Here is a 19,038-nt window from a genome sequence, read left to right on the forward strand (position 1 = left end):
AGACAGATCTATACAGCATCAGGATGGGTCTTGAAAAAGCTCTCGAATTTGGGTTGGAGATTAAAGAAATATGGTGCTCTAATCACGCGATCACTGACGTTCTTCCATCTCCATCTCGTACCCCCTGGCCGTGGTATCTAATTAAAGACTTATTACATATTAGTAACTTGGATCCATATATCACATACACACCTCTTCTGGATCGGTTTTGTTTGGGCATAGCCTTTAACTTGGCCAAATATGGCCAAACTAAAAACATTGAACATCTTTCCTCTACGTAATATAATCTATTTTATTTCTCCCATCAAAATATATATAGATGGTAGCTGTTCTTATCCGTGTCAAAGAGACTACTATGACAATTGCATCCTGTATGCTACACATAGTTGTCATGGCGTCGTCATGGCGTCGCTATGGCGTTCTGGCGCTGGAGAAGGTTGCATGGCGACCTACGCCATGGCGTCCCTCTTTGATTTCTTCTTCCTGTCTTCGATTTCTTCTTTCCCTCTTCAATTTCTTCTTCGATTTCTTCGATTCCCTCTTCGATTCCTTCTTCGATTTCTGAATTTTCTTCTTAAAACTTGGGAAACAATAGAGAAAAAATAAAACATGACTTGAGTATACATCTATTAAAATATTAAAAATAAAGAAAATAAAAAATAAAACATGATCGACATGCTCGCGGGCGACATGTCGATATATCGACGGAACACCCCTCCACCAACTTGGATCGCCGTGACAATTATGATGCTGCATACAGTAATTGTAACACGAACCAGTCACTGGTTTGATGGTGTTTGGAAGCATTCAAGCCAAAATGGCAGGGCCGGTGTGTCCACTTCTGAAACAAAGAGTAGGGGGACGGGACAAGGGCAAGGAAATTACAAAATGAAATCACTAAAAGAGGTTGTAAGTGATGTGGCCAACTTGGTTACAAATAGAATTTCCCTTTATTTATATTGAAACCTTAGATAACAAAATTTTGTCTACATAAGCATTGAAGCTATGGTAGTTCTACCCTACAATGAACATCGATCATCTACAGTCATCTTAAACCAAATCAGTTCTAATGCAAGGATTCATGGGTGGCACCACTTTGCCCAGCTTGGCTTGAAGATGCTCCATGCTCAGAGAGCTTCTTCAGGATATAAGCCATAGCAACTTTAGCACCAAGGCTTGAATGGCCACGAGAGAGGCAAATGACACCTCCAAGCAAAAGCAAGCCATTGGCTATTGATTTCCCGGAAGGCCGTCTCAAAAATTTCCTCTCTTTTATTTCACTGGTTACCCTCTTGTTGGTTGCACAACCAATGGCACTTCTCGGAAGGGCAGGACTTTCAGTCATAATCACAGTTTCTAATTCTGGCGGCACCTAAAACATAACAAGAACATTTATTAAACATTTAAATGAAGGCAACAAAAGAACATCAAGGTGATAATCTAAGAATTAAAAATCTAATACACCCATTATCTCTTGTCCAACTTTCACAATACTTCTTTGAAGAGAGGAAAGGACTTGCAACCATGATTTCCCGGTCTGACAAAACTCATAACAGCGACTTGGGAGAAAAGAAAAGGGAATGAGTAATTTAACCTGACACATCTAAAGTTTATCAGATTTTTTTTAAACTCTGATCTGTACTCTTTATAAGTTCTGAAACAACAAATCCTCCTCCTTTCACCAAATTTTGGGCCTGGACTCGAGCATTAGTACCAGGTAAATCATATATTGATCAAGCTGTCAGTAAACTATTCAAAGGCATGTCAGTTAATAGCCAAAAACCAATGGCTACAGTAGGATAAAAATCCTCACCTTCTGCACCAGAATGACTGCAGTCATGACTGATCTAGGTAGAGGGCAGTTGGTGGGTGAGTACCTACGTAGTGCACCATCCATCTTACACACATAATTCCAAATGCCCTTGGCAAAGGCTAGTTTTGCCATCTCTACATTCAAACCTGCATCCTCTTGGTGCACCATCTTGATCTCACAGGCATTTCTACCAGGCACTATAATCCAAATAATTCAAAACCAAAAAGCTATTAGCCTTCTTGATCCAGGAAATATCAAATCATACTAGAAAGGGCCACCATAGAGCAGTAGCAAGTAATACAAGGGACAGAAATAGTAAAAGGTACTACTTACACCATTTTCAGATTCCAGCAAAAAAACAATATGTAAAAAATAAATCTCATAAAGTAGTGGCTACCTTCAAATAACACCAAAAACTTCGATGATTGAAAGTAGACTCAAATATGAACAGAATGGTACAAGAATTAGTCAAAGCATAATAATCTAGGACCTAAAAACGTTCTTTCAACCTGACTTCATTACAGCTGCATCTCCCCAATGTAGGAAATTTCACCAGCAGGGTTAACATGTTAAATCCAATTCACCAATTGATTTCAGATATAGCTTTTAGTCGAAGAAATGATCATAATAACAATAATAATAATTCCACCCCAATATTCCGGAGAAATTGGATCAAATTTTTCAAGGGTTCCCACAGGTTGAGACCAAACTGATTTTTTTAGGACCTGGTTACACCTAAATCTGCCAACTAAATATAAACACCGGTTAGTAAATTAATGTATTATTTGTCCATAATTTGTTTCAAAAGGAGGGTCCTGGAAATCACTTTAAAACTCATATAAATTGATAGGATTTCAATAGAAAATAATGTAATTTGATGATTCCTAGCAATCTAAAGCAAAATGAGAGAGAAACCAGGGAAATGCAAACTACTAGCTAGTGTTGACTGTTAAGCACTAACTTTCTAGAAACCAACAGCAGCAGATTATAGAAGCAGCTACTAGCATCCATTTCAAGCTTGTGAGAGGACTCTCTGTTGTGTGTTTATCCACCAATCTTCGAGTAGCACAAGTCATACCCTAGTTGACTCATGCTAGACTTGTACTCTTGGTAAAAGAGAGAATTTCTGTGGAATGTTTGCGTTTTCTTCTGGACATTCTGGAATAAGAACCACCATGGGATTTTTTATGATACATACCTGCAAATTAGAGTTCACAGAAATATGGCCTTAACTAGAGATGAGTGGAATTCCAAGATTCCCCCAAAAACTCCAAAAGGTTGGGATAGGTAAAGTTCCAAACTATCAGTCTAGAGAATTATTAAGTCTCTCTTCCTTTAGACTTTAGTCCTTGGTCCTTGATCTTGAAAGATGGCAAAAGCTTTCATTTTCCACTAGGAGATGACTGAGTTTCAATTACTATTTTTCTGCATAGCATTTTACAACAGCTTTCCCTTCACTTCCCTTTTTTTTAAAGATCAATTTCTTCCATTTTCTTTCATTAAAGTTTAACCATCTACCTAACCCTCCACAAGAGAGACAGATAGACAGAGCGAGAGAGCATGTGAAATCTGGTGAGTGGCACTGTTACGTGCATATGCTTGCATGGCGTTACGCATGGAAGGCGTGCCGGATATTTTGTTGTTATTATTTAAATCATGTCTAGTTATTTTATTTGAATTATCTGTAGTTATAGGCGGTTACGGTAATCAGGAGTTATATTGGGAGTTATATGGATTGTGATATATATGGTGGGAGTTACTATAGAAATTGAGTTGATAACTACTTTATTGTAACCTATTTAGTAGGAGACGAAGGAAAGAAGAGGTAAGATTTGAATTCCCTAATTATTCTCATATGAGAAGTGAAGCTCGGCTACCTCCTAATCAGCCAAGTAAATCCCTAAATCTCTCCTTTCTATCTCCTTACCTTCTCTCTCAAAAATTGAGGTTGGCTTCCTCCAAAAATTTAGCCGATAATTTCTTCAATCACTCCCAATAATCTCTCTCTTTGCCAATCAATCTTATCTTATCAAAATAGGTAAGCGCAGAGAACCCAAGCACATATCAGTTTGGTATCAAAGCCAAACATGGCGGAGGAGCAAAGGCTTAGTAGGTTGGAGGCAAAGGTGGCATCCCTTGTCATCGGACAGGATAAACTATTGGTGATGTTCACCCACCTTGAGCAGTTGGTAGACAGTGGCAATGGTCAAAATGAGTCTATTCGGGCTGGACATTCCATTACAGTGCTACCCAAACTAGAGAAGCTTGAACTTCCTGGTGGAGGGCCGGTAGGGAAGAAGGGGGTAACATGGGCTCACTTCTTTTGTGCTTTGGGGAGATTTAACTCTCTCTCTCTCTCTCTCTCTCAATATCGATCTTATCGTATCAAAATAGGTAAGCATGGAGACTCTCTCTCTCTCTCTCTCTCACAATATCGATCTTATCGTATCAAAATAGGTAAGCATGGAGACTCTCTCTCTCTCTCTCAATATCGATCTTATCGTATCAAAATAGGTAAGCATGGAGACCAAAGCACGTAGCAGGCACCCACTCACCCATCCACAAAAAAAGAAGAAGGAAAAAACAATATGAAGGTCTAAGAGCCACCATAAGGAAGGGGGGGGGGAGAGAGAATCAATATGGATACAAAAAGAAGCTACAAAATCAGAAGCAAATTCAGATTTTATCAACATGGGAGAAAATAGCACATCAAAGAGATGTTATGTCGGGTTAGGTAAAAGAAAAGAAAAGAAAAAGAAAGTTGGAGGATGCACACTTGCCTTTCTTGATACACCAACCAGATTGAAAATATCCGACACGTACAAACTTCTTCCTTCGTGGTGCTAAAGCATGCTCACATGCCTAATGGGGCAAGAACAGTTGGTAATAAGGAAAGCACAAAGAAATAGAACATAAAATTACAAACATCGATAACTACAAAACTAAATATATATTTCGAACCCTGCATGTATCAAGTATCATAAACAACAATAGCCTCACCCCTCTTAAGTGCACACAATAAGAAAGAAAACCACTACTAAAGGTTACAGTAACAAGCTAGTTCTACTAAAGCCAAGAGACTGCCAAGACACCCTGGCAACACAAACCAAGCATACTTTTTGTTTCCACAAACAACCACTGTACCACCCAAAGCTCAATATGACCACTTTGTAATATTTTCCAAACAAAGAAAGCTTTTGACACCCGATCAAGGATTTAAAAAGCGGCATAGGGCCTTATCAGTGGGCCCAACACTGGTCCAGAAACAGCTTGTTTGATTCAGCAGCCAACCTTTGAGAAAGATCAGCGTATTAACCAGTATCGGCTGGAACAGTGGCCACCAATCCACCTGATCCAATCCCAATTTCTGAACCAGGTACTCAATGGCTCAATCACATCAACCAGCCTTTTCAAAAAGTATGCATCAGATTCATTCAAAAATAAACCATCTTGAGTGTTTGCAACATAAACATGCATAACTTACAGGGACCGAAGAAAAGCAAGATATCCAAAAGCTCAAACCCATTAGAGACCCAATTTGGAATTCAGACAAAAGCAAATATCGATTTCCACATCACCATAAAGCAGAAGACAACAAAAAGTAAATAAAAGAAATTTTCTCATAGAATAAAATGAGATAAAAACAAAACATAATATAGTAGTACTCTGCTAACCTCTAGCAGTGTTGCCCGTTAAAGCACAAATGTATCCAAGTTAATGCCTAATATAACCCCTTGGACAAAAACTGCACAACAGCCATGGGGAAGGACAAACTACGGAGAATCCATATTATGAAACGGCATTCTCATAACAACCATGTATGATTGGAATCTTCTGCAATAATTATTTTACATGTCAAATCAAATGTATTCTTGGTAATGCTTACTTTGATAAAACAATAGAAGGTCTTCTCTTTCCCTTCCCATACTCGCCAAGCCAATACATACTCCCTTGGTGTCAGAAGTGGGAATTTTTTGACTGTGCGGCCTATTTCTATCCCACTGATTTCATCAATCTGCAACTGCTCATGCTCAACCAGCATTTTGTCCCACTGTTTTCTGTACTCATTGTCCATATAAAAGTCTCTCAGCAACTCAGGTGAACAGTTCTCAAATATTGTCACACTGAGGTATTTCAGGGGTCCATCCTGCCACATCAGAAAAGGATCATCAATTCAAATGCAAGAATACAAATTTAATTGAATCTTTTATGTTTATAAAGTTGCTGATTGGCCTATTTGTCATATATTGGCACCACAAGCTAAGTAGCATCATGAATTCCAAACAAAATCAGGATTATCAAACTCAGAGACACTTTTGAGACAAGGTGAAGCTTTAGGCAATGGTTTGAGTATTATGAGCACATGGCTAAAAAGTAAGACAATGCCAAAAGTGGTCACCCAGCAGTAACAAAAAATAAATGGCTAGATTTAGAATGAACTTATGTCAGTGAAAGAAGTTTATTTAAAAAAAATATGGAAGTACAAGAGAAATTGATTTTTTCTTTTCTTCTCTTTTTTGGGGGGAGGAATAAAACAAAAACCTAAGTTTCAAGACAATTCTCACTCAGGCTCCCATTATCCAGTTGACTAGGAATCAGGTTTCAATTTTCTAAAAGTTTGACCATTGAACAGAAAAAACGTCGCATGCCTAAGTGCTGAGAAACCTTACAATTACAAACAAGGAAATAGGAATTAACTTGACAAGGATTAGAACACTTCTTAAAGTATTTAAAAGCACTTGTACATCTAAAGTCTAAACCCGAAAGACGATCCTAATCAGACTAGAGTCTATCCTTCAAATCACAAAGATTCCAACCAGATAATCACCCACAAACGTACTCAAGTCCAGATATTTTCCAGGGAATGAAAATAATTATAATAATATATAACAATAATAGTAAAAAAGCACTGACCTTGGGTTTGCAGCATTTTGCATTATAGGATAGAAGGTCGTTCCTTTTGTCTATGACGTTTTCCCATTTCTCCATCTCATTAAGCTTCCCATCCAAGCTGTTAATTAAGTTTCTCAAATCTTCAACTGATATAATTTCAGAGATTCTGGAGGAAAGGAGGAAGATGAAACTTCTACATCAGTTACAACAGCAAAAACTCACATGATATGGCAAACTTCCACAGAAATTAACATAACCCAAATGTATCAGAGAGTTATTTGACTGCCCAACCATTGAATTTAATTATTAAACATGCAACACTTGGCATCTTGGATCTCCATCTACATAGTAGACATGGTTTGATCATTACTTAGAATTCATGAATCAAAGATAACCCAAAAAGAGTGGAAGAGAGACAATTTCAAATCAAGTATTGCATAGCCAGAGAGTTTCCTCCAGTTTAGAGGTAACTCCAACACAGATAGTCATTAAAATACAAGCAACAAGAGCACGAGCCATGAAATACATTGTGGATCAATACTTCAAACTAGCAAATCCCACAGAAGGTTAACATTATTCAAGCATTTATAGGCGAGATCCCAATTGAGGTGTGGAAGAACGTAGGATTTTGTAGTCTATCTTGGCTAACCTAGTTGTTTAACAAGATTATGACCACTATGAAAATGCCAGATGAATGGAGAAGAAGCATTGTGGTCCCACTTTACAAAAACAAAGGAGATATTCAGAACTGTAATAACTATAGAAAGTTAGTGAGACATACGATGAAGTTATAGGAGAGGGTTATTGAAACCCGCCTGAGAAAGAATACTATTTCGGAAAACGAATTCAGTTTTATGCCAGGAAGATCCTCGATGGAGTCAATTTTCTTACTTAGGAGACTCATGGAAAGATATAGAGAGGGCAAGAAAGACCTTTATATTGTCTTTATAGACCTAGAAAAAACCTAGGACAGAGTCCCTAGAGAGTTAATCTGGAATATCCTAGAGAAGAGAAGGGTGTCATACTGTCATGTAAATACGTAGACATAATTAAAGATTTGTATGCTAATGTGGTGACTAGCGTTAGAACAGCGGAGAGCCAAGGTAGTGAATTCCCAATTCCAATTGGGTTACACCAAGGATCAGCCTTAAGCCCTTATTTGTTTGCGTTTATCATGGACGACTTAACCAAAGGCATACAAGATGAGGTCCCATGGTGTATGATCTTTGCAGATGATATTGTTTTGGTGGATGAGACAAAAGCAGGGATTAATGCCAAAGTGGCACTATGGAGATCAACCTTAGAATCAAAAGGTCTAAAGATAAGTAGAAGTAAGACCAAATATAGGGTGTGTAACTTTAGCAACATTGGGACAATAATGAGGTGGTAAATATTGGTGAGAGGGAGATCCTGCAAAGTGATTACATTAGATATCTGGGATTCATCATAGATAAGGAGGGCAACAAGACAATGTTGCCCAGAGGATTAAAATAGGGTGGATGGAGTGGAGAGGTGCGTCCGGAGTTCTGTATGATCAGCGTATCCCTTTAAAGCTTAAAGGAAAATTTTATAGAACTGCCATTAGACCAGCTATGATATATGGAGCGGAATGCTAGGTTGTGAAGAAGTATCATATAAATAAACTTGGCGTTGCAGAGATGAGGATGTTGAGATGGATATGTGGAAAAACTAGGAAGGATAAAGTAAGGAATGACCATATTAGAGCTAAGGGAACCAAAAGGGCCAGGGACAAGCCTAAGAGAGCCATAGGAGAAGTTGTGTGGAAGGACATGATTAACTTTTAGGCCTTGTTCCTTGTATGGACTTCAAATAGAGCTGATTGGAGAGCAAAGATCCATGTGGTCAACCCCATTGAGTTGGGCTATGATGTTATGATGTTGTTGTTGTTATACACTCCAATCTAGAGGTATGGAGAGCAATGTTGGGCAGTTAAGAAGCAATACATAGCTATGAAGGGTCGATGCCCTAGAGTTTGGGTTGATATTGTGTGCTCCTTCGTTTTACTTTTATTTTATTAAGGGTAAATACCATCTCCCTCCCCTCTAAGTATCCATAATATCAAACCCCTCCCCCAAGTTTTGAATAATGATAATGCCCTCCCCCACTTTTGAAAGATTCTATCAACCGTGCCCTAATCGTTAAAAAAACGCCATTAAGTTATGACGTGGTAATGTAGTCCTACATAGGTAGAAGGCCTACTAGGAGCCAGGTAGATCAAACCCTCACAAAGGTGCTGGCTGATTGGGGCTGATTGGGGTATTTTAGGTCAAATCAAGGGTTAGGTTTATGAGAATGGGGTTAAATCTTATATGGTCTTAATGGGCAGGTCTAGGAGAAGCTAATAGGGTAGGTTTGAACAAGGTTTAAACAAAATTTAAAATTTTCAGAAATTAGGGTTAGGGTTTCGGGTTTTGGGTTTTAGGAAAACAGTAGAAATTAGAGTTTTAAGATGGAATTCTGACCAGGGGTTCTAGCCGAGTGCTAGAGGGGCTAGGGAGAAGGTTTGGGTGTAATATGGCATGATTCTAATGGCTGGTTAGGTCTAGGAAGGATTTAGAGTTTTTAAGGATTTTACAGAGACAGTGTAAATTAGGGTTTGAGTGGTTGGATGGGGCTACAAGTTAGGTCGAGTGAAGGAGGAGATGAGAGGGGGCTGCGGTAGGAATTTGGTTGAGATTGGATGGAGGAATAAGGCTGGACAGCTTTTAGAACAATTACGATTTATGGGGATTGATGGGTTTTTAATGGAGGAGACAATGTGGATCGATTAGGGCGGGTGAGGCTTGGGTTGGAGGATTACGAAGAAGAGGGGAATACTGACACAGTAAATAACTTACTGGTTTAAGGAGATCTTCAATGGCAGTAACCTTGAAGACAGCTTTGAAGATGAACCTCCCGATCTACAAGATGCAAGGAGTCACTGGAGATCCACCAGCCCTTCAACCTTGATATGACTCACAAGGGGGGTCTTGATATGACTAACAACACAATCTCAGAAAAGAGAAACAGCAGCAGCAGTACCCAGCAGCAAAGAGACGATTTTTTAAAAAAATTTAATTAGTGTGGGGGAGCCTCCCATGCTTTCTATTAATAAGGGCCTAAAGGCCAAAATCCGAATACAATTTAAACTCTCCTGCATAAATCGTGGAAAGGAGTAGCTAACTTAAAATAACTTAAACTTAAAAGCTAAAAGACTTATCTACCCCTAATAACTTAAAATAAAAGAGACTAACTTAAATTAGACCAACTTAAATTGAACCAATTGGATGCAACCAATTTGAACCGGTTTAATTAAAAACACAAAAATAAAACTAAGTATAGAACTGAAATAAACTGTATAAGACTATACTATGGCTCTTACTATGACCCTATGCTTAGGATGACTTCTTCAACTCGAGGAGGCTTGGATCTACATCAACTCTCCCCCGACTTAGAAACATTCATCTTCAATGAATGGCTGAAATCCTTGCAACATTTATGCAATTTAGGGCTAAGCTTCTTGACATCATTAGTAGGAGTCCAAGTGCTATGCTGTTGTGAAGAAACCTCTCCACGAATTTTGTGATGATGAGGGGGAAGCAACATGTGGGCAGCAGCTCTAACACTCCCCGGGCAGAATTCTGTTGAGGCTGGAACATTAGGAACATAGTCTTCAAGTTGTGGAGCTTCTCTTCAAAGAACCAAGGGGGCATCACAAACTCTGTGTTCAACCTCCATAGGGTCTTCAATATTGATAACCTTCTCATCGAGCTCCACTTCTTCAAGTGCAGCAACTTGAATGTCTTCCTGTGGATTGTTCACAACCACTTCTCCATCTTCTACCACATTATCCATGAAGATTTGAGTAATAAGATGAACACCTTGAGCATCACCACCCAACTCTTCAGAGTAATCACCTAAGTCATCCTCATCATCTGGGGGATATGCATGAAGACCAGGTTCATTGTCATCATCAGGGTTTTCATCTACCTTCTTAGCCACATGGACAGATTTGTGCTTTTGTGGGCACTCCCTGGCATAGTGTTCAATCTCATTGCAATGGAAACACTTATAAAGATCACTATTGTCCATGGGGGCTTTACCCTTATGATCAGCACGGGGGAGAGCTGTAGGGCGAGAAGAACTACCAACAGAGTAGCCTAATCGAGTAGGACCAGCAGCAGAATTTCCAGCTCGAGTGTGACCATTGGTAGTAGACTTGAATGCTGGAAAAGTTTTGTTGGTGCATTCAGTGGAGGAATCAAATCTTCTATTTCCAGCCAATAATTCTTCAGCCTTCAGGGCTTTCTCAAAACAATCCTTGATGTCTCTAACATCAGCCATTCCAATAGCCCTAACAATATTTGCTCTCAAGCCCAGTCGAAACCAAGATAACATCTGAGTGGCTCCTTCTCTAGTACCAGTTCAAGAAGCAAGAGCATCAAACTGCTGCATGTACTCAGCTACAGTCATAGTCCCTTGGCGTAGGGAGTAGAATTGATCCTAGAGCTGAGCTCTAAAGTGCCTGGGTAGATATTTCTCCGTCAAGTCATACCTCATGTCTTCCCAGGTAGTAGGTACATGGCCATCAAGTTCCATGTCCCTCTCTGTAGTGCGCCACCATTCTCGGGCAGGGCCAACCAGCTTGGTACGTGCCAATCTCATCTTCCTATCTTCAGGCAAGTCATACCAATCAAAATAATCATCAAGGGCAGCAAGCCAGTCATAGAATACCTGAGGATCATGGTTCCCATCGAACTCCTTCAACTCAAGTTTAAACTTTTGGGTGTCGTATCTTCAATTGGTAGCTTCATCTGTAGTGAAGTAGGATCTCAAGTACTCGTCAAAATTAGGCCTTTAAGGCTCTTCTCTAATTCTGTCCATGTCTTCTCTGTACCCATCTGTGTCATGTCTGCGCCTATCTCTGTGATCCCTGTGATTTCTAGAATGATCTCTATAGTCCCCGCGATTCCTGGAATGATCTCTGTGATGTCTATTTCTCCCCAAGGTTCCATGTACTTTAGAGTAGACTTGGATTCGGTCCTCTTCTAATGGGAGGTTGCTGTCCCTAAGAGGTGTAGCCATGTATCTCTTCCAAATGTGTCATCTTCTCAGTAAGAAGTCTCTGTTCAGCTTGCTGATCTGCCAAGAGCTTTTGGAGCATTGCCATGATTGCAGTCATGGGATCAAGTTGGGGTGGCAGATCTGGATTCAGCACTGGATTGCCATGGCGATCCATGGCTCTTATACCACTTAATGTAGTCCTAAATAGGTACAAGACCTACTAGGAGCCAGGTAGATCAAACCCTCATAAAGATGCTGGTTGATTGGGGCTGATTGGGGCATTTTAGGTTAAATCTAGGGTTAGGTTTATGAGAATGGGGTTAAATCTTATATGGTTTTAATGGGCAGGTCTAGGAGAAGCTAATAGGGTAGGTTTGAACAAGGTTTAAACAAAATTTAAAAATTCCAGAAATTAGGGTTAAGGTTTCGGGTATTGGGTTTTAGGAAAACAGTAGAAATTAGGGTTTTAAGATGGAATTCAGACCAGGGGTTCTAGTCGAGTGCTAAAGGGCCTAGGGGGAAGGTTCGGTTGTAATATGACATGATTCTAATGGCTAGTTAGGTCTAGGAAGGATTTAGAGTTTTTTAGAGTTTTACAGAGAATGTAAATTAGGGTTTGAGTGGTTGGATGGGGCTGCAAGTTAGGTCGAATGAAGGAGGAGATGAGAGGGGGCTGTGGTAGGAATTCGGTTGAGATTGGATGGAGGAATAAGGCTGGATAGCTTTTAGAATAATTAGGGTTTATGGGGATCGATGGGTTTTTAATGAAGGAGACAATGTGGATCGATTAGGGCAGGTGAGGCTTGAGTTGGAGGATTAAGAAGAAAAAGGGAATACTGAAACAGTAAATAACTTACTGGTTTAAGGAGATCTTCAATGGCAGCAACCTTGAAGACAGCTTTGAAGTTGAACCTCCTGATCTACAAGATGCAAGGAGTCACTTGAGATCCACCAGCCCTTCAACCTTGATATGACTCACAAGACAATCTCAGAAGAGAGAAACAGCAGCAGTAGTAGCCAGTACCAAAGAGACGATTTTTTTTAAAACTTTAATTAGTGGGGGAGCCTCCCACGTTTTCTATTAATAAGAGCCTAAAGGCCAAAATCCTAACACAATTTAAACTCTCCTCCATAAATTGTGGAAGGGAGTAGCTAACTTAAAATAACTTAAACTTAAAAGGTAAAAGACTTATCTACCCCTAATAACTTAAAATAAAAGAGACTTTAACTTGAATTAGACCATGCAACCAATTTGAACCGGTTCAATTAAAAACACAAAAATAAAACTAAGTATAGAACTGAAATAAACTAAGTATAAGACTATACTACGGCTCCTACTATAGACCTATGCTTAGGGTGACTTCTTCAACTCGAGGAGGCTTGGATCTACATCACGTGGGCATTTACAAATTTTCTAAAAGCCCATATTATCCTAATATAATTTTATTCCAATTTTGCCCTCTTCAACCCCAAAACCCCTTTTTCATCTTCTTCCCCAAAAAATCCCTCTACAGACCTTCTTCTTCATCCCCTTAATCCCTTCTCTCTTCAATCACTTCGATGCCCTCACCACACTTGCCCTCAAATGCAGTATCCCAAACAGACCGGTCCTCATCGGCAACGACGCTCTTATCCTCATCTCTCTCCACTGTCGTAACCTCACTCGCCTCAAACTCCATGCTTGTGAGGAATTGATAGATGAAGCCATGGCAGCTTTCGCCATAAACTGCAAGGGTTTAAAGGAGCTCAATTGTGATTACTGCAACTTTAGTGCCAAGGGCATAAACTGATGCAGATTCATCATCAAATAGGGCTTGTTTCATTGGGAATAAGTGTAGGGTTGGGATATATATATGTTGGGCCTTTGTTCCCAGGGGTTTTCTATGTATTAGGCCACTTTAGTGGGCCTGAAATAGGGGTATATAGGTTGCATACGGGATTAGCCCAATACTTAGTTTTTATTTTGTGTTTTTAATTGAATCGGTTTAAATTGGTTGCATCCAATTGGTTCAATTGGTCTAATTTAAGTGAAGTGATCCTATTGGCTAAAAGGTTCTTATATCCTATTGGCTACTAGGGAATCTTCTTTATTTTAAGTAGTTTAAGTTGTTTTAAGTCATTAGGACTCTATTTTGAGTCTATTTGAGTTTCCTAGTCAGTTTAAGTTGCCTAATAGGTTAGGGATAAGGTTAGGCCATTCCTTTTTAGTGTCTAAGTCTATTTTTAAGTCTTCTATATAAGTTTGTAAGGGAGGCCAGCATTGGACACGAATTTGATTAATGAAAAGCTTTTGTTTGCTGCCATAGCTGCTGCTCTGCTCTGTTGAGTGAACCTTGTGAATAATATCAAGGCTACCTTGTGGGTAATATCAAGGTGAAGGGATTGGTGGACTCCGATCGACTCCTTGCATCTTGTAGATCAGGAGGTCCTTCTTCTAGTTCTTCAAAGCTGCTACCATTGAAGATTTAATCCTTCAAGTAAGTAGTTTATTAATTCAGCATTTAACCTTCTTCTTCTAATCCTCTAACCTAAGCTCCATCTACTCCTATTATCACCCCTTCCATTAATCCATAGATCCATTAGAACCCTAAAACCCTAAATCCAATTCTGCCCTAAATTGCAGAATTTTATAACTCATCCAAACCCTAACTTCTTTATACCAAAATAACCCCCTAGACCTGCCCATTAATACCCTATAAACCTCTTTCCTAAAATCTGCCCCTAAACCCTAGATCGTACAAACAGTCCATTTTCATAAGGCATCCTACCCAAAACCCTAGAATTCCAACCTCAACCAAATTTGATCCAACTTATACCATTAGACTCATAAAATTCTGCACATCATTACCAAATAAAACCCTAAGTCGAAACCCTAACCATAACCCTAATTCTGCCCTAATTAGCCTAAGTTGTCCCAATCGGCCAGCCTTATTAAGAGATCCTATTACCCTGGTTCCTAGTGGGATTACTCCTACCTAGGGCTACATTAAATTGGTATCAGAGCCATGGCGGAGGGAAGCTCCAACCAAGCCTTGAAAGACCCACCTCCCTTCGTTTTCAAGACCCAAGTTCGTCTACCCAATGGGAGCACAGCCATCTTAGTTGTTGATGAGAGGAGACGTAACAACATTATTTCACAATCCGTGGTGGATATGTTGTCCCAATCAGGAGAGATTTGCATCGAGCCTACAGGTAAAGTCTGTGCTGAATTTGGGTGTTCTTCATATCATGATGGTGCTTGGTGTAAGCCGGTACCATCTCCAAGGAGCTTTATTGCAGTAGGTTGCAATTGGTTGGACGAGCGACAAGGTTGGATTGAACCGGAAAACAACTTGTGTGTCCTACCTGATCGACAGCGTCTATACCATTTGTTTACTCTAAAAGGATTACAACCAAAGGTGACCACATCGACTGTACAGCCACAAGGACTGCCGAACATGTCAACTCAAATGCAAGTGACATCGACTGTGTTTGAAGTTTCACCTATGGCAGATGCACCAACAAAAGATTCTACTAAAGCGGTTTGTGTTGAAGAGATTCAAGAACCTATAGCTAAAGAAATTCAAGTAGACCAAGCTGCACCAGTAGTTGAGATCATGGTTGAGAAGCTCGACCATCAAATTGATGTGGAGGTCCAACACACAATGGTAGAAGAAACTACTGAAGAGGGCAAAGTAGACAAGGCTGAGGACATGGAAGATGAAGTGGTGATTGACAACACTCCACAAGAAATCATCGACATCCAAGATGTTGTTCTTGAAGAGGTCGAGCACAAAGAGTTTGTTATGCCACTATGGTTCTTTGAAGAGAACGCTCCACGCATTGAAGACTTTATCCCCAATGTTCCCGCTTCACCGAAATTCTGTTTGGGGATGGTCAAAGCTGCTAATCACATGTTGATTCCCCCTCATCACTACAAAATTCGAGGACGAATTTTTTCAAGTTGGGGAGAGTTGATGCAGATTCATCATCAAATAGGGCTTGTTTCATTGGGAATAAGTGTAGGGTTGGGATATATATATGTTGGGCCTTTGTTCCCAAGGGTTTTCTATGTATTAGGCCACTTTAGTAGGCTTGAAATAGGGGTATATAGGTTGCATACGGGATTAGCTCAATACTTAGTTTTTATTTTGTGTTTTTAATTGAATCGGTTTAAATTGGTTGCATCCAATTGGTTCAATTGGTCTAATTTAAGTGAAGTGATCCTATTGGCTAAAAGGTTCTTATATCCTATTGGCTACTAGGGAATCTTCTTTATTTTAAGTAGTTTAAGTTGTTTTAAGTCATTAGGACTCTATTTGAGTTTCCTAGTCAGTTTAAGTTGCCTAATAGGTTAAGGATAAGGTTAGGCCATTCCTTTTTAGTGTCTAAGTCTATTTTTAAGTCTTCTATATAAGTTTGTAAGGGAGGCCAGCATTGGACACGAATTTGATTAATGAAAAGCTTTTGTTTGCTGCCATAGCTCCTGCTCTGCTCTGTTGAGTGAACCTTGTGAGTAATATCAATGCTACCTTGTGGGTAATATCAAGGTGAAGGGATTGGTGGACTCCGATCGACTCCTTGCATCTTGTAGATCGGGAGGTCCTTCTTCTAGTTCTTCAAAGCTGCTACCATTGAAGATTTAATCTTTCAAGTAAGTAGTTTATTAATTCAGCATTTAACCTTCTTCTTCTAATCCTCTAACCTAAGCTCCATCTACTCCTATTATCACCCCTTCCATTAATCCATAGATCCATTAGAACCCTAAAACCCTAAATCCAATTCTGCCCTAAATTGCAGAATTTTGTAACTCATCCAAACCCTAACTTCTTTATACCAAAATAACCCCCTAGACCTGCCCATTAATACCCTATAAACCTCTTTCCTAAAATCTGCCCCTAAACCCTAGATCTTACAAACAGTCCATTTTCATAAGGCATCCTAGCCAAAACCCTAGAATTCCAACCTCAACCAAATTTGATCCAACTTATACCATTAGACTCATAAAATTCTGCACATCATTACCAAATAAAACCCTAAGTCGAAACCCTAACCATAACCCTAATTCTGCCCTAATTAGCCTAAGCTGTCCCAATCGGCCAGCCTTGTTAAGAGATCCTATTACCCTGGTTCCTAGTGGGATTACTCCTACCTACGACTACATTATAAACACTTTCCTCGACCACTCCTCCTCCCTGGAAGATCTCTCCCTGAAGCGTATTAACGGCCTTAATGACAACTCCACCAGAATGCCTATTAGACCAGGTGTAGCTGCGAAATCCGTTAAGAAAATATGCATCAAGAAGGTCCTTGGCCAATGTTTTGGACCCCTGATTATTAGTTCCAACAAACTCAGAACCTTGGAAATCTCCAACTGCTACTCTAGGAATCGTTGGGATGAGCTCCTCAAAGCCATAGCGGAAGAAGTCACTGGTGTGGTTGAGGTCCACCTGAAATTTGTTGACGACGTTGGCCTCGCTGCATTCTCTAATTGCTTGAATCTGGAAATCTTGCACTTTGAAGAGTCCAAGTGCACGAATACGGGGTTTGTGTCCATCGGTGACCACTGCAAGCGCCTAAGGAAACTTCACATCCATGGATGGAAGTTCAAGGATATTGGTGACGAGGGCCTAATTGCCATTGCCAAAGGGTGCCCTACCTTGAGGATTTGGTTCTGTTTGGTATCAATCTTACTTGTTTGAGTTTGAGGCTGCTCAGTGCCAATTGCCAGAATCTCGGGCGGTTAACATACGTGGATGGAAGTTCAAGGATATTGGTGACGAGGGCCTAATTGCCATTGCCAAAGGATGCCCTAACCTTAAGGAGTTGGTTTTGTTTGGTATCAATCTTACTTGTTTGAGTTTGAGGTTGCACGGTGCCAATTGCCAGAATCTCGAGCGGTTAGCAATGGGTTGGAGTGACATGTTTGGTGACACCGAGATTTCATGCATAGCATTGAAGAATCTCTTTATAAAGAAGTGCCCAGGTGTCACCGATTATATGATGGAAGCACTTCCTGGTCGTTGCTCTACTCTAGTCAAGGTGAAGAATAAGAGTTGCAGTGGAATAACTTGTAAAGGTGTGGTTTCAAACGGAGAAACTGTCCGTTTTATATCGATCTGCTTGGCTATGGTGGTTTCAATCGGTGGGTTTTGCATGAAGAAGGGGTTTGATATTATGGATACTTAGAGGGGAGGGGGATGATATTTACCCTTTTATTTATTTACTGTCCGTCTGTCCCTAACTCCCTACTAGGATCCATGTAGCCAACCCCATTTAGTTGGGATAAGGCTGAGGATACTAGATTGACCAATCTTTAAACACTGGAACTCTAAGCATCCCAGGTATCTATAAAGATGAAGGTTAGAAGCCATCGTTTGATCATTAAATGGAATTCATTCATCACCAATACCCGGATGGAGTCGAAAAGACATGATTTCGAATCAATCAACCACATAGCCAGACAGTTGCTTCCGATTAAGAGACACCTCTACCCAGATTGCCATTAAAATAGAAGCAACAAGAATAGAGTCAAAACTTTAAACTTAATAAATTCAGAGTAAAACAAAAAATTCCAAACTGACAAAAGAAGAAGAAGAAGAAATTACTTGATTTGAGAATTCCCAGGGGAAGAGACGGGGGTTTTGCTATCAACAGAAATGGATTTGCGGAAGCGGCGCCTCGTGAGCGTTAAAGTCCTCTTTGCAGGTTGGCAGATAAAGAGAAAGAGAAGCACGAGAATCGTCACCCAACAACCACGGGTGTTTTCCCGCCAGAATTGCTCTGGTCCGACGAATATTCCCGCCAGATTCGAGGGAGAAAACCAATTATCCATGGCCTTCTCGGCTGTGTGATTCACGAATTCTATGAGCTTTCTTGGATGGAAAGCATGACTCTCTGGATTTCGGTTTCACAGTCCCTCTTGTTTTTCTTGTGGATGGACTTCTAGGTATTGGGTGGTAATAGTTTGGTACGCGTGTTTGTAAGAGGCTTCCACGCTCACACACTCTTCTCTCGCGGTTACAGGCTTACAGCTCGCACGCATGGGAATCGCTCTTAATCCCGGTATCGGTTTCGGAACGGTCAAAGCCAAAACCGATCCGGATCGGTCAAAATCTGTATACATCAAACAGTTTTGCTCTTTTTTTAAAAACAAAAATTGGTTTCTTTGGATCAAGATAGACATGAATCGTCCCTCCTTTGAATCTCTCTTCGAATCGTTATCCCCTCCAATTGGCCCATTCAATTCCTCCAATTCCTTATATGGGAGCGCAAATGACTACTCTACC

General features: G+C 40.1%; 1 protein-coding gene across 1 annotated transcript; it reads right to left on the bottom strand.

Annotated features, from left to right (window-relative positions):
* Nucleotides 1-966: 966 nt before the first annotated feature.
* On the bottom strand, nucleotides 967-18,647 carry LOC122662449. Its single transcript, XM_043858081.1, has 7 exons — nucleotides 18,628-18,647; nucleotides 18,358-18,593; nucleotides 6,728-6,872; nucleotides 5,700-5,960; nucleotides 4,594-4,675; nucleotides 1,814-2,010; nucleotides 967-1,372 (listed from the first exon to the last, which is right to left on the bottom strand). The coding sequence occupies exons 2-7, from the start codon at nucleotides 18,582-18,584 to the stop codon at nucleotides 1,067-1,069; spliced, it is 1,218 nt and encodes a 405-aa protein (XP_043714016.1). The 5' UTR covers nucleotides 18,585-18,593; nucleotides 18,628-18,647; the 3' UTR covers nucleotides 967-1,066.
* Between the last annotated feature and the right edge of the window lie 391 nt (nucleotides 18,648-19,038).

Source organism: Telopea speciosissima, chromosome 5 (genome assembly GCF_018873765.1).
Source record: "Telopea speciosissima isolate NSW1024214 ecotype Mountain lineage chromosome 5, Tspe_v1, whole genome shotgun sequence".
In the NCBI taxonomy this organism is placed as follows: domain Eukaryota; kingdom Viridiplantae; phylum Streptophyta; class Magnoliopsida; order Proteales; family Proteaceae; genus Telopea; species Telopea speciosissima.